The sequence below is a fragment of the Anguilla rostrata genome, chromosome 14 (assembly GCF_018555375.3).
Source record: "Anguilla rostrata isolate EN2019 chromosome 14, ASM1855537v3, whole genome shotgun sequence".
Lineage (NCBI taxonomy): Eukaryota > Metazoa > Chordata > Actinopteri > Anguilliformes > Anguillidae > Anguilla > Anguilla rostrata.
In genome coordinates, this window is record NC_057946.1 from 28,164,066 (window position 1) to 28,180,916 (window position 16,851).

At 44.0% G+C, this 16,851-nt stretch overlaps 1 protein-coding gene across 3 annotated transcripts; it reads left to right on the forward strand.

Annotated features, from left to right (window-relative positions):
* Positions 1 to 3,992: 3,992 nt before the first annotated feature.
* Positions 3,993 to 15,388, forward strand: LOC135239343 (glutathione hydrolase 1 proenzyme-like). 3 transcript variants are annotated; one of them, XM_064307942.1, is made up of 13 exons: positions 3,993 to 4,237; positions 5,278 to 5,464; positions 5,542 to 5,672; positions 6,459 to 6,548; positions 7,864 to 8,056; positions 9,091 to 9,254; positions 9,485 to 9,634; positions 10,832 to 10,968; positions 11,222 to 11,409; positions 11,552 to 11,679; positions 12,245 to 12,357; positions 13,081 to 13,194; positions 13,330 to 15,388. In XM_064307942.1, the coding sequence occupies exons 2-13, from the start codon at positions 5,301 to 5,303 to the stop codon at positions 13,471 to 13,473; spliced, it is 1,716 nt and encodes a 571-aa protein (XP_064164012.1). In that variant the 5' UTR covers positions 3,993 to 4,237; positions 5,278 to 5,300; the 3' UTR covers positions 13,474 to 15,388. The 3 variants fall into 3 exon arrangements, with proteins under 3 accessions (XP_064164012.1, XP_064164013.1, XP_064164014.1); XM_064307943.1 differs by lacking the exon at positions 3,993 to 4,237 and adding an exon at positions 4,749 to 4,918; XM_064307944.1 differs by lacking the exons at positions 3,993 to 4,237; positions 5,278 to 5,464; positions 5,542 to 5,672 and adding an exon at positions 6,254 to 6,264.
* The last annotated feature ends 1,463 nt before the right edge of the window (positions 15,389 to 16,851 follow it).

Consider the following 16,851-nt stretch of genomic DNA (forward strand, 5'->3'; position numbering starts at 1 on the left):
AGTGGAGACACCCGCAAGACGTGTCTGATGTTGGCTGTGTTTTATCAATTGAAGTGTCAGTCATATTTGTCATGCTGGTTTTTTAAATGTGAAATGTGAACTCAACAGAGAGCGTACCATAGAGGTATGAAGGCAAACACACAATCCTCTTAATCTGACATGCCCCTCAGCTCTGCTGAAACATACAGTAGCACCCAAGCTGTCACATGAGGAGAAGTAGGAGACATCTGTTTCCAGATTAAAATTCTTCGTTGTCGTAGCTCAGCGTTGCCAGTTCCAGTTAAACATTGTCGTGGCAACCTTTCTAGCAGGAGGCATTCGTGGGGCTGAATTGCGGGCTGGCACGGCGCTCTGAGGTACAAAGGGCTTTGGCATTCACTGGGTGTGTTTCACAATGTGGGCGGCCTCTTCAAACTCACACTGCATCGGCACGAGGCAAATAAATAAACAGAGCGATGCAGAACTACGCAAAGACCACAGTTTCGCTCCCAGGTCACACGGTATTCGCAAAAACTCCCTTTCCAGGAAGCATGAGCTCACATTCCTTTTTTTCTCTGCCCGTCACATAGCCTGTTTCCCAAGTGATCCTGTCTTTTCCCTCTTTCTTATACCGTCTGTAACTATTGAAGCCCTAACCTGCCGAAATATAAATGTCAATCGATTTACGTGAACGCATTCATAAACTTCGATGTTTTGTTTGCTTATCGTGTGCGCATTCCTAGTGCCAAAATCTAATCAAAAGCACATTTGTAAGGAAAGGCAGGGTTCCGGGATAGTTTATGCTGTCCAGACAGCGCCTGCTCCCTGGGATCCTTAGGTTTACTGTCACTTGGTGTGATCACCACGGTGTGTCGGCAAGAACACGGACGGACAAGGATTCCAATTCCAAGAACTTTATTACAGACAGGTGGAGGTGGGCAATGGGATGAGGGGTGAACAGGTGTGAGCACGCGTGAACAGGTGTGATCAGGTGGGATAAGGTTGGATACCATGTGATTAGGTATGTGGTCCTAAATGGGAGGGGTTACATATTAATTGACATGACTGAACAGTAAATAAGAGCACCACTGCGGCTATGCTACACAAGGAAATGATATCTGTAAATGCTAGCTGTTTACTATGTACAATATTTAATTATTGACGGTCTTTCCGCTATTCACCACCAGAGAGCCTACCGCATTAGCCGGCTATCTTGGCAGGCTCAATAATAGGGTATGTCATCCATCTTGATATGCTCAATGAAAGGACAAGGCGGCCATCTTGGGAGGCCACCTAGCTAAACTAGCAGAGGGCAGCCATGTTGAGCCTGACCCACTAGCCTAACCATCAATTGCCATTAGCAATAGTCAATAGTCAAGACACACAGAAGTTAGCAGTACACACACCAACAGACACACATTCCCAGCATACACATAACAGTTATTGCAGGGCGGTTCTACCGTTATACTGTACTGTCACATACAATAATCTACCTAACAAATACACACGCATGCAGGAAATAAATTATATACAATTATTACAAGAATAAGCTGTCCCCCAGCGTATACAAATGTCCAGGCACTTTGGGCATGCACGCACTCCTATCACATGGTCATCTCTGATCTCCCAGATAAGAATCCCCCTCTGTCCTCTCAGTCTGTATCCAGCCACTAACTGGGGTGGGGTTGAGATTGACCGTAGTGGGCCCCCGGAAGCACTTCCGTTTGGCGATATCGGCCCTAAAATGTACGGAATGAGGCTCCCAAACCCCCGGTCCTGCTGGCCTTTTGTACAACATTCTTTCAGGTTTCATTTCCAATTCCTCATTTGAGTTTGCGTTATGTAAGTCAAAATGCAAATGAAAATGCTATAGTCATTTTTTTCTTTAGCATCTTTAAAAAAACCATGCCAATAAAATTTGAAAGGAAATATATGCATTTCCCTTTTCAATGGTTTATTCAGTTTGATTCCGTCTTAATTTTCTTTACCCTAATAGACTGAGGGTTTGGGGTGCCGTGAGAACAGGAGCACATGACTAGAAGGGCTTTAACCAAACTAAATGCAAACTGCCACTTTTCCCTCTAATTAAAGGGCTCTTTAGAGCTGAGAAGGTGCGTCAAAGGACAACTACAGACTACAGAGGCAACTACAGAAAAATAACTACAAAAGTTTTTGCAGTACCAAACCACGCCAAAAAAACGTTGCAACTCACGCCAGGTTAATGGGGCTGGAAATTAGTTTTATTGGTTCAACCTTCGAGTCTGAACCTGTTCTCCACTGACTACCTTACCCAAGTAGGTAATCGTAGCTTCGCCGAATTCAAATTTAGCTAAGTTTACAGTTGAACTGGCACTTACAAACTGGTTGTAAAGCACTGGGGTCAAGCTAACACCATTGCAAATAACGACAGTCAAGGTCAATCAGATTATGTTAGCGCATTAACGTGTTGTGTTTAGTATCAACGAAATTGGTCGTGGAGAGAAAAAACAAGGCTTGTACTATACGTGGCTTACCTTGTATTTTATTTCCAAAGACCTTTCATCTTATACCTTAGTATTTTAAACCTTTTGTTTTGTTTGGAGTTTTTAATAAAGGAACATCAAAGTTGGTACCTCTTGCTGTCTGAAGGCTGAAAATTGCTGAGGTGTAAATATGTATGTGCATGTGTGTGAGTGTGGGTGTGATTATGTGTGCGCGCGTGTCGACGGGTGGCCTGAAAAAACCCACACTGGCATTCCTTGTATTCAAAGGATTATGTACATTTAAAAATAGGGCAATACACCTATGGGTACTGTGTTGGAGATTCTGGATCAGGCCTGAATAAAGTGGAAGCCAAAGTGTCACTGCGACTTTGTAACTTGGTTTATTTATTGCCTGATCTAGTCTCTTCACATAGTAGATTATAAACATCCCCATAATAGTCAAAGCTGTCTTTCCCATAAAGATCAGAAAATTAGCCAATTTAATTGATAACTGATATATTTGGTAAAAAAAGAGAACAAATTAAATCAAATACATTTATTCTACATGTTAGATAAGTGAGGTGTTTTAATTGTTGATACACTTGTGTACGGTATTCAATGTGCCAAACATTAAAGGGTGTTAGTTGTTAAAACTATTGGATTCACAAATTAAACATATTTTACTTAATCCTGTACTTAATTAATGACTTTTAATTTCCCCTCTGACATGTCATTTGATGTTTGGAGAGAGGGACAGAAAGAACAGGCAGCATTCATACTTAGGAACAACCAACAATATAATATTGCATGACTCTTGAACAAGTTTGTCTTATCCAATTATGTTATTTCTTCAAGGCAATAATCTAAACACTAGATATCCAACAAGTGGATGACAGAAGAGTATTTTCAATTGTGAAGGAAACCCCCTTTTCAGCTGTCGAACAGATCAAGAACACTCCATTATGTATATGCTGGAAGTAGTGTCATGGCTTGGGCATGTATGGCTGCCACTGGAACTGGTTCACTGCTGTTTGTTGGTGATGTGACTATTGACGGCAGCAGCAGGTTGAATTCTGAAGTGTACGTAAACATAATATCTGCTCAGGTCCAACCAAATGCCTCAGAACTCAATGGATAGCACTTCACCTTGCAGCAGGACAATGACCCCAAACACAGGCCAAAAAGTGGAACCTTGACTGGCGATCGCCCAACCAGAATACAACTGAACATGCATTTCACTTGCTGAAGACAAGACTTATGGTCAAAGTCTCACAAAACAAATAGGAACTAATGGCTTCAATACAGGACTGGTAAAGCATCAGCAGGGAAGGTAACCAGCATCTGGGTGATGTCTAGGAGTCACACACTAACTAGTACCTATGAGAACTTCTGTTAATTTGTCTAGTTACTTACAGTCCCCTAAAATGGGAGGCTATGTATAAAAAATTCAGTAATTTGTACACGGAACACCCAATATGCATGTATATACCCAGAAATCTGAACTGATAGCCTGCACTTTAACCTCCAATTCAGGATCGCACGGCAGGTCATTCATTTTGTTACAGTTAGAGCTCTTTCTGCTACATGTGAAGGAATTAGTCGGGTTATATTATGCGACGGGGGTTAAAGATTAATTGCGCAGTGAAGATTACTCATTGAGAGACATTGTCCCTGTAACACCTGGCACACGGAGACGACACTTGTTCCGAACGGAGCTGCTCTTCGGCCAAAACCTGCGCATTGAACTAGGCGTAAAGCTGCTGCTTGACACCTCACATTAGCACCATTCACAGAAGGTAAAATGGGTTCATGATTCAAGCTGTCTGTTCTACTGGCGTTGTACTAGGTGCGGGTAGCGGCGTCTGTGCGTGCTGTTTCGCTGTGGCAGAATATGTCAGAGGGCCAGACAGCTGTGGAGGTGAACGTAGATACACCTCTCGGCGGGGTGAAGTTCCGCGTGTGGCTAGTTTTAGCGCTTAGTAACATTATTAGTTCCTCCAACAATTTCCACTGACAGTCTGGAAATTATGAAGCTCCATCTCGACGAAACGTGAATTTATTTGTAGGTATATATGAAATTGTTCATTAAAAGCTTTTTACGAATTGTTTCCATCAGCACGGCTACATATGACAATTTTCCACAGTTTGAGTGCTCCTAGAGTCCAGAAGCGTATTCTGTGGCTATGTGGTCAGCCTATGTCAGGTTTCGGCAGGCTTAGACGTGTCACAACGCTGATTACATAAATAAGGTACTCATTAGAGTCTTGCTGTCGCTGCAGTATTTTTATGTTATGGTTAAACGTGCAAAACCCTTTAAAACGACCTTGCGCACTGATCCTCTGAGCGCGCGGGAGGAGTGGGGTTTGGATCAGGTGGATGCTGTGTGAATACTTTTCGGGGGTGTTCGTTAACTTTCCTGAGATTAGATTTAATGTAGAAGAGAATTCTGCCTATTTCAAAAGATTTTTCGGTGAACGGTGAGTTTCAGAAACAGAATACTTTAAAAACACCCAACAAGCTATTTTCTATCGGTTGTTTTGATCACATCTAATATTTCAGCTCTGACAATGTGCACTTCATCGAAAAACTAGTTTTTTTTTTTCAAAGAAAACTTTTGGTTTTAAGCGAGAAATTGTTCTGAATCTCTCTCTTATTGCTAATAATATAATGGGAAACGAGGAAACATTTTACTGAATAACGTACAAGGAGTCAGTTTGTGATAGGTGATCTTGATTAAAATAGTTAGCTTGTTAATGCAACCCTGTCTATTACGTTTAGCCTCATCTCACAAGCCTCTTCTGTGTGTGCGTGTGCGTTTGTGCGTTTATGTGTATAGGTGTAGGTGGCTCCTGCGGAAGGATGGTGCAGAAATCTATTGTAATCGGCTTGGCGGCGTTGCTGGTGGCGGTGGTGTGCATCTTCCTTGGGGTGTTTTTTGGGGTGGACAGGACGTCATCATCATCATCATACTACAGCAAAGCCGCTGTTGCTGCTGATGCAGGACCCTGCTCAGAGATCGGCAGGTAAAAAACACACATAGGCACACACACACACACTCACATAGGGGTGAGGCCCACACTCACATTTTGTGTTGTTTCAGGGATATGCTGCAGAAAGGTGGCTCAGCAGTGGATGCCTCTATTGCTGCCCTGCTGTGTGTGGGACTGATGAATGCACACAGCATGGGCATCGGAGGAGGACTTTTCCTCACCATCTACAACAGCTCTACAGGTACACACACCTGTACTCCCATACAACACCTCTTCAGATATATACACCTGTACTCTCCTACAACACCTCTACAGGTACACACACCTGTACTCTCCTACAACACCACTACCGCTATACACTTGTACTCCCCAACAACACCTCTACAGGTATACACACCTGTACTCCCCTACAACACCCCTACAGGTATACACACCTGTACTCCCCTACAACACCTCTACAGGTATACACACCTGTACTCCCCTACAACACCTCTACAGGTATACACACCTGTACACCACTACAACACCTCTACAGGTATACACACCTGTACTCCCCTACAACACCACTACCGCTATATACACTTGTACTCCCCAACAACACCTCTACAGGTATACACACCTGTACTCCCCTACAACACCTCTACAGGTATACACACGTGTACTCCACAGCAACACCCCTAGAGGTGTACACACCTGTACTCCCTTACAAAAAGCTCTTACAGGTACACACACCTGTACTCCCCTACAACACCTCTACAGGTATACACACCTGTACTCCCATACAACACCCCTACATGTATACACACCTGTACTCCCCTACAACAGCTCTACAGGTATACACACCAGCACACCTCTTCAGGTACACACACCTGTACACCAGCACATCTCTACAACACCTCTAGAGAAAAACACACCTGTTGACCGGCACACCTCTATAGGTACACACACCCATACAGCGGCTATTTCTTTATTATTATTCATATTTATTTTATTTATTTATTAAATTAATTCTCTTTTGAAAATGAAGGAAAGGTGGAGACCATTGATGCCAGAGAAACCGCGCCCAGGCTGGCCACGGAAGGCATGTATGGGAGTGACGAACTGCTTGCCCGCAAAGGTGACCCTTTTTCCCCCTGATAACCTTTTCTCAGGTTAACTGCTAGCAAACGGGTGTGAGCGTTTTCTGTTTGTTTTCTAATGCCCCGGGCACCTCGATGGTCCTTCATTGCTGGAACCTTCGCAGCCGATCTGGGAAAGGGCAGACAAGCCTGTGCTTGCGTCTGAAGTCTGCGTTGTTGAGCGCCACCTCATATGACATCACAGGTCATGTGCAAGCATCCATCCATCCGTCCAGCCTTCATTTTCTGTTTGTTTAAAATGTCAATCTTTAAGGAATTGACATTATGGAAGCCGGTTTTTAACGAATATCCATTCAAGGCTTTTGCATTCTGTGATTGCTCCTCTATATGCTGTTGTCCACTGGTGGGTTTCGGGTGTGACAATCCAGCCAAGTAATCAAATGCGTTGACGCACGCACAGGACGTTGCATGCCAAATGTGAAAGAGCATGTGTTGCTCAATATTACTGTGTCAGACAACATTGTTGGTTGTATCTAGGCAGTCTTCTTTCTCCAAAATACGCCACCGCTGGATTATCATGTTAGAAAAATTTGCATTGATGTGCTCCTAGTAATAGCTTTGTTTCCCATGGAATGCTGGTATTTGGAGTGTGAAAATGACCTTTTGTGACAACCAGTGACCACACATGTTGCCCAATCTACCAAAACTGAAAAATTAAGGACAGACAGGTATGAGATCAACAGCAGGAGAGGCCTTTCTGAGTGAGACGTGGAGTGACAGTTGGGGTATAGAACACCAGCTAATGGCAAAAATCTCTGAAAGCTAAATCTGCTTTCAGTTCCTCAATTAGCACAATCAAACAGCCGTACTTCTGCTATTCGGATCCTGCCACAATCCTACACGTGCGAGAGAGCCACAAAAATACCACCTTTTATAGTGTCTTTTATAGCAGCAGTTATAGCACCTTTTACAGCACCTTTATTTTGTTTCTCAATGCCATTCTGAGCCACTTTTGTGGTCATGTGATCCCTTGATGGACTAACTTTGACCCCTCACCTGAAGCAAATGTGCTATTGTTGTGAGGTTCACATTTTTTTCTTCCAATAGAAGTTTCGTAATTTTCTTCTGTGCTGAAATGACTTTTGCAAACAGTGAAACACTGAACCTTTTAACACCGAGAGCCTCTCCTCTGTCTCGGCCAGTTTTTGTTGTGTGTGACTCAATGTGAACATGGTGGTGTGGTTTAAACATTTGGTCCCTTTTCTCTGGGGACTCATAAGTGGAGCTCATCTTTTAGGGTCCTCTCAACCACAGACTGCAGGAAGAGCGACTGAGCCTCTGATTGGTTGGCAGGTGGGTTGGCGATTGCGGTCCCAGGGGAGATTCGTGGGTACAGTTTGGCGCACCAGAGACATGGCAAGCTCCCATGGAAGGACCTGTTCACCCCCAGCATTCAGCTGGCCCGCAACGGTTTCCCTGTGAGCCGAGCGCTAGCAGGTGCCATCGCGAGCAACAAGGACACCATCCTCAGCGAAGAAGCTTTATGGTGAGAGCTACACACGGCTTAGCACCTAGCCACTCCCCACTGACCACTGCTCTACCTTTACTCCCCACTGACCACTTCTCTACCATTACTCCCCACTGAACACTGCTCTATCATTACTCCCCACTGAACACTACTCTATCATTACTCCCCACTGACACTACTACTCTCAGTCATTTACTCCCCACTGACCACTTCTCTACCATTACTCCCCACTGAACACTGACTGCTATCATTACTCCCCACTGACACTACTACTGTTACTCCACTGACACGCTCTACTGACTCCCACCCACTTATCTGACCACTGCTCTACCGTTACTCCCCACTGACCACTGCTCTACTGTTACTCCCCATTGAACACTACTCTACTGTTACTCCCACTGAACACTACTCTACTGTTACTCCCACTGAATATGGCTCTACTGTTACTCCCACTGAATACGGCTCTACTGTTACTCCCACTGAACACTACTCTACTGTTACTCCCCACTGAGCACTACTGTACTGTTACTCCCACTGAACACGGCTCTACTGCTACTCCCCACTGAACACTGCTCTACCGTTACTCGCCACTGAACACTACTCTACTTTTACTCCCCACTGAACACTACTGTACTGTTACTCCCCACTGAACACTGCTCTACCGTTACTCTCCACTGAATACTGCTCTACTTTTACTCCCCACTAAACACTACTGTACTGTTACCCCACTTAACTACAGCTCCACTATTACTCCACACTGAACACTGCACTACTGTTACTCCATACTGACCACTGATACACCATTACTCCATACTGGCCCCTGCTCCACCATTACTCCACAGCTACTACTGCACATTGACTGTTACCCCACATTGCGGCTATGAGATCTAACCACCTTCCTGTTTTCTCAAGAATTTGCATCATATCTGGGATCTCAGTATCTCATTCAGAACCATACATCTGTGTACATGTATAAACTTAACTCACACAGAAATTGGGCTTCAACTGAGTTCTTGTTCTTTTTTCTCTGTTTTTCTGATTTTATATTTCAGTGAAGTGTTTTGCGACCCGAGCAAAAAAAACATTCTGAAGGAAAAGGACATCATTACATTTCCCAAGCTGGCCAGGACCTATGAGCAACTGTCCATAGAGGGGCCAGAGGCGTTCTACAATGGGACCATGGCACAGAATATTGTAAATGACATAAAGGCCAGAGGTGATTTAGCTCAGCCTCATTACCCCATTGTGGACAGCACTAATCTATGTGATCAGTGGCTCGCTCATTGCAGAGAATTGCAGTGCTTTGCTTCCTGGTAAAATATGTTTTCTGACTGGCTTGCGTGAGTAGATGACATGGTATATGTTAGGTCTGCCCGTCACATGGCCCGGCTCTCCTATCACCGCCATGAGCTTTATTTTTTGGTTACTTGGTACTCTGTCCTCCAGGGGGCATCGTGTCTCTGGAGGACCTGCGGGACTACACCCCCGTCCTGGACGAGCACCCCTTGAATTTCAGCATGGGGGAGTACACCATGGGCGTCCCTAATGCCCCTTCCAGCGGTCCCATCCTCGGCCTCATGCTAAACATCCTCCAAGGTGATGTGGGGGACAGGACCATTTCTCACTGTATAACTTCATGCTTCACAGATATCCCGTCTACTTTATTTTTTGCAGTGATATTTACACTTCACATTAAGCAGGCTAGCTTATTCAGAGTGACATGCAGGGCTTACATTTTACATCTACAACTCATTTGTACACAGCAGGCTTTTTTGACTTCTGGATGTTTACTACTTCTGTTCCAAATTTAAATTGCATTTGTGTTGTTATCTTGATGTTTTAGTTCATTTTCATTCCTCCTAGTTTGACTTAACATTACTTTCTGACCTGGCCTATGCTCACTGTGTGAACTGGACTTACTGTGTTCATGGCTATGAATAACTGTTACATAATGAGTATTGTACCTGTGTTCAGTAGTTGTTCCAATGACCTTTGGTATGCACTTATTGTACGTCACTTTGGATAAAAGCGCCAAATAAATGTAATGTTTTCCAGGAGCAATTCGGCTGAAGTATAGTATCTAGATGTGTCATGTATATTAGTTATACCTGTGTACAGGAGGTGTGGGTGTATATCAGATACACCTGTAGGTGTATTTTAGATATACCAGTGTACAGGAGATGTAGGTGTATATCAGATACACCTGTAGATGTAGGTGTATTTTAGATATACTAGTGTACAGGACGTGTAGGTGTATATCAGATAAACCTGTAGGTGTATTTTAGATATACCAGTGTACAGGAGATGTAGGTGTATATCAGATACACCTGTAGATGTAGGTGTATTTTAGATATACTAGTGTACAGGACGTGTAGGTGTATATCAGATAAACCTGTAGGTGTATTTTAGATATACCAGTGTACAGGAGATGTAGGTGTATATCAGATACACCTGTAGATTTAGGTGTATTTTAGATATACCAGTGTACAGGAGATGTAGGTGTATATCAGATAAACCTGTAGGTGTTGGTGTATTTTAGATATACCAGTGTACAGGAGGTGCAGGTGTATATCAGATAAACCTGTAGGTGTTGGTGTATTTTAGATATACCAGTGTACAGGAGGTGCAGGTGTATATCAGACAAACCTGTAGGTGTTGGTGTATTTTAGATATACCAGTGTACAGGAGGTGCAGGTGTATATCAGATAAACCTGTAGGTGTTGGTGTATTTTAGATATACCAGTGTACAGGAGGTATAGGTGTTTATCCGGTGTAACGTTTTTGGGCTGTCAGGTTTCGGGCTCACCGCAGCAAGTGTCTCCTCCCCTGAGAAGAAGGCTCTGACATATCACCGCATCGTGGAGGCCTTCCGATTCGCCTACGCCCAGCGGAGCAGACTGGGGGACCCCGACTTCCTCAACGTCACAGAGGTGAGCACCCCAACACCTGACTGCACACTTACCTGCACCATAGTCCTGCAGGGTGCAGTCTGGGTGTACCTCTTTACCTACAAGAGGCAATGTGCATGTCTGCTCCTAATCTTCTGTTCCAGATTTAAACCTCCTTTGTTTGGACTCATAAATAGTGATTTTCAAAATGAATGCTTTTGCGCCAGCTCAGACTGGACAGTAATAGGTCACATGACTACATGCTTTGAAGCAGCTGCCTCCCTCATTCCCTCAGCTGATCAGCAACATAACCTCGAAAGAATTCGCCAGCGATGTCCGGCGCAGGATCACTGACAACATGACACACCCAACCAACTACTACGATCCGGAATTCTCTCTCCCAGACAACCAAGGCACCGCCCACCTGTCCGTCATAGCCGAGGATGGGAGCGCTGTGGCCGCCACCAGCACCATCAACCACTAGTGAGAGATAGGGTACTGACAGGCCTCTGTGTGGGGTACTGACCGGGTGCTGTGTGGGGTACTGACAGGCTGGGACTTGTGAGTGTCAGGGCATGTGCGGCACATGGGCTGGTCTCACTGATCTTCTAACTGCCCTTCACAGCTTTGGCTCCAAAGTACGGTCACCAACAACCGGCATCATCTTCAACAACGAGATGGACGACTTCAGCTCTCCAAATATTACCAACCACTTTGGGGTGCCTCCGTCCCCCAGCAACTTCATCCGTCCGGGTGAGGCTCACCTCTCAGTGGAGAGGAGCCGTGATGCTCTGTTTCTGTGTTATAAATCCATATTTACGTCATAGTGTGGATTTATAATATGTGCTGTGTAATATGACTTTGTGTCCTTCATGTAATGCTGCAAAAATGGGCTGGAACAGGAAAACCTGTATTTCCTCATCTTGGTTGGTGACTTATTCCTTGTTATTATTTTTCAACCTCAGGCCAGATCTCACAGAAAAATGAATTAATGTGAGGATTTGTAGCCAAAGTGCTTTTGCATTCAGTTAAAATTAATGAACGCCTAATAAATAACAAATGCAATGACAGCAATACAGTTATTCAAATTTTATTTGTGGGATGTGCCACCTTGTTATTTTTTTGGACCCACAACCAAATTATTATTAAATGCAGAGGCCTGTGCAATCAACAGCTGCGGGCAGTTCATCTGCTTGCTTAGTTAGAGTGGATTAGTGGCTTTGTCCGTGCATGCTTATCTCAGCTAAGTGCACGGTGGTCGGTGGACGTGTGTAAGGCTGGATAAAGTTTGTGCATTTCCCCATTGTTTTCTCTGCAGGCAAAAGGCCCATGTCCTCCATGTGTCCAGCCATCTTACTGGACAAAAACAACAGAGTCAAAATGGTGGTGGGGGCCTCGGGCGGGACCCATATCACCACGGCAACCGCCTTGGTGAGCCCGCTCACCTCCTACATCTGTCTCCCCTCCCACATGTTCATTAGAGTCACTTTTTCACTCTCTCTCTCTGTCTCTTGCTCTATCTCTCTATCCTTCTATCTCTTTTTTTCACTCTCACTTAACTGGGTTCTACACACATGACAGCAGAGATTATCACCTGCTGTATTTGACATGAAAGTTCTTTTACCAAGAAGAGTTTCCCATGATTCAAAAATTATTATTATTATTATTATTAGTATTATTGTTTCTGCTTCTGATTCATGGGAGGCTCTTCTTGGTAACAGAACTTTGAGTGTTAAGAACTTTGAGTCTACAGAAAGTTAATGAAAGTTTACTGCTATCACACTGGCCAGTGGGAAGATCACTGAAACACAACACAAGCTTGTGCTGCAGTAATCCCTAATGCAATGTCTTCTACCCTGGTTTAAATACCTGATATATACTTTGTTCACAAACAACACATCAGACAGTGTTGTCACGATAACTTTCTACAAGACCTTTGCTTTACCGCACGTTTACTGTGCTTCACTAGCAAACTAGTTGAGCTGCACCCTCTACACATACACGCAATCAACTACTCTTATTAAAAGACAAGACTGCAAACCCATCAGGACATGGGGCCGAGCATCTGGTGCACCTACAGAATCTCTGGCGTGTTCCTCTGTGCTCACCGTTGCCCCCACCTGTCCTCTCTGAGACCTGTCACCCTCCCCTCAGGTCATTCTGAACGCGTTGTTCTTCGAGTACGACCTGAAGAGGGCGGTGTCCGAACCCCGGCTGCACAACCAGCTCCTACCCAACACCACGCTCCTTGAGAATGGCTTTGACAAGGTGGGTGGGGCCAGCTTTGTGATGTCATTACTGGGGCATAGGTATCTTGCGCTGAATATCATGCTGGAGAAACGACACGTCATTTTGTGTGTGTCTGCATGGCTATATATGTGTGTGTGCGCGTGTGTGTTTCAGGGTGTGATGGCTGGTTTGGAGCAGCGGAACCATGAGATAGTGTGGGAAAAGTTAAACGGGGTGGTGCAGGCTGTGATGAGGAAGGAGAATCGGCTCTATGGCGAATCGGACCACAGAAAGGGTGGCTACCCCGCAGGCTTCTGAGGAACCCGGACCTGAAGTACTGTTCACATGAACCACGTGAATCTGAACTACAACCAGGGAACCACTCTTCAAGGTCACAAATATGTGATTAGAATGTCCTTAACTGGAAATACTGATGCTGATGTCACAATCAGCACTTGCAATAGAAAGCAAATGGAGTTCTAGAACACTTCTAGAACTCTATAATTTTGCAAAAGAAAAAAAAGCATTCCAAAGATCCTACCCTTCAAAGGGTTAGTGTGCCAAATTCCATGGTGCCTTGGAGGGAGGAGGTGATGTGGGCGGGGCTCCCTCCCTCTTCCCCCTCTCCACTTCTCATTTTTAACAATATGATGATTATGCTTATGATAATGTCATCTACATTAACATAATTCTTGCTATCATCATTAGCAATATTATTTTATCATAATTATAATTGCTGTCTTTACTATTGCCTTCATAAGCATCATCATAATAATTAGGCAAAGATTGATAATCTTTCAATAGAGACGGTTTCTGCTCTTATGTCTTGTGGGTGTATGACATATGCACATCCAACATTCATTGCTGGTGCAGGACTCAGAATGAATCATAAAAAAGAAATTAATGCCTGCATGGTTCAATGATTGAAAAATAATGATCTGTAATTGTCTTGAGATTACGTGGATGGGGATGGGTGGTTGCTTGAGGACAAACTGTCGAACAGGGGGCAATCTGTTCACTTTGCACTGTTAATAATTGTATTTACTGCTAACCTTTTCCTCTGTTCTCATTTATTGGAAATGATTGGTCAATGAAAAAATCAGTCTTATTTTTTGAATGTAGTATTCACCAGATCTGCCTCTATTTGGCTTTACAACAGTATTTATTACATTTATTTATTATATCGTTGTCCTGCCAGTAGATTTCAATTGGGGGCAATAATCTGCGTGGTGATCATTTTCCTCGTGTGAAACATTGTAACATTGCCTGTCCAGACACCCAACAGACCCTTGTTGTGATGTCACTTCCTCTTTGTGATAAGGTGTAAACTCAGGGCTGGTTACAGAAACAGCGCTGTATAACTGTCACTCTTACCCCTGACTGTAATTATGCATGTGGCTCTCCTTCCGGCTTCTCATTTGGCCAATGGCAGTGCTTTGAACCAAATTCCAGAATTAAATGCATGGCCACCTGTACATTATTTTACCACATTTGCCTGACACATTTTTCTTTTTCTTTTTTTAAATTATCATTATTTCTGTCAGGACCACTGTCATCAAGTAGAACTTTATGGACAATAAAGGCAATACAGTTATGTTTGGCGGTATGGCTCTGTTCTGGAGCTCTCCCGCCAACCACGCAGCCTGCGTGGATAAGGCCGGGAGGCCAGCAGCCAAACCCCCCCTAGAGGGGTACACACAGAACAGATCCAGCAGCAAAGCAGTTTTTAACACATATGAATGGAGCAAATGTAATTTCTTAACACATAAGGATGGAGCAATACAACTTCTTAACACATAGGAATGGAGAATGCAAATTCTTGACGCATGGGGATGGAGCTGGGGTGGTGGAGGGGATTTACGAAGCAACGTGCAGCGCTTGCATGCAGGAGGAGCAGCCGAATGAGTAGAGGGAGGCTGTTTAAGTAGACCGCCCTGTTAGTGAATGTACTGTGATAGGCGAACATCACTCAGCTGAGCCATCAGCTGATTCGGCCAGAGCGCTTGACTCTCGTGACCTGCCAGAACTACGCGATGCTCCATTTTTACTTGTAGAGATTTTTCCTCCATTAATCATTACTTTTAGACATGGGAGTAAATGCTTTGTTGGATGGTTTACAGATTACAAAAGATACTCTCCTGTCCAGCCATCCCAGTGAATGCAAAGGCTGTTCTCAGTGCTGGCTTGGAGCCAGCAAGACGCATTAAACAAACTCAGGATTGAGTAAACTTCATTTAGTATTTTGTACTGTATATACTGCACTAGTACCATTTATTACACGGCTTTGTTGAATGCTCGATTCTGATTGGTGTCTGGAGGCATTCTGCAGTCCAGTATTTCTATATAATGGCCGCTGCTATGGGTAACAGACCGCTTTAACTCATAACTTGTTTCATGTCACTCTGCAGAAAGAAGGGCCACTGCGGCCAATTTGACCGTTGTCACTTTAAGAAAATCAGTAAATCTGCCATCTTTGAACACATGCATTTTGTCACTCGCCTACACTCGCTTATACACAGTGCCATCGCAAAATACACAACACTGCATTCTTTGGACACCCAGACAGACCACGGCTCGTGTGGAGGCACACTACGAGAGACACGGCGCGACAAAATTTGCATTCCATGAAAAACAGGTGTAACTGTAAAGTCCGCATGGTTAATGTCAGCTGGAGTCAAATAAAGTAGTAGGAGTCAGATATGGAAATTAAGGTTAGGAGAGAGTGACTTAATCTTGTGAGTCACACAGGTAAGGTTAACGCATCATCCTACACATTTTATATATACCTGAACAGAGACAACACATTCACAACATTCAGCTTTCCCAGAAGTGTGAGTTGGTTGGTTCCTTGAAATGTGAAGTGAAAATGGAAGTCCCATATTTCATTTGAATATGTTGAATAAACACCTTTAAGCATTAGAAGAAACTCTCCCTTTTCTCTCTCCAGTGACTCAGAATAAACAACTGTCGGACAAACTCAAATAAAGATGATTTATAGGAGTTATCTTTCATCAGTTCAGTGAAACCATATAAGCGGGACGCTCAGTTGGAGGGAATAAGGGGTGGAGCCTGAGGCATGCTGGGACATTTCCAGTGTGCAAGTGCAGTCAAGTCTCTCCAGAAAATCCTTCAGTCTCCCCAATAACAGAGAAGGAAGGAACTGCTGTCTTTTTTGTGGTTGTCCTTGTTCTCCGAAAAGACTTGAAATAACACGGGCAATCCGCCCCACTTTCAAGGACTTCAAGTCTCTCATTACAGCGCTTGATCATTCAATGTTGTGAAAAAAAAAAAAAATTCAGAAGAAATTGTGGCGTCTGGCTCCTTTACAAAGCCTTCCTTTTGTTAACTGATCAGATTTACACAGAGCAGGACACACGAGAGTCAGGTCCAGTTAACCTTGTTAACTATTAAAGACAGTCAGTTCCTGCTTACTATTAAAGACATTCAGTTCCTGTTAACAAACCAGGAAACCTTCTGTGCATGTTCATCCCTGTTATCTAGTGTTGGAAACACCCATTGGACAAAGTCTGAAAGACGTGATGATTTTTCCAAACGAATACCTACATTGTCATTTACGTCACTGCTAGCTGTTAATGCCCATGTTTCGCCGACCTTGCGATTCCCAGATTCCAAGGCAATTCCGGCAGTTTCCTGGGAAACCCAGGAGGCTTGGCAACCACTCTGTCGCCAGGTGAT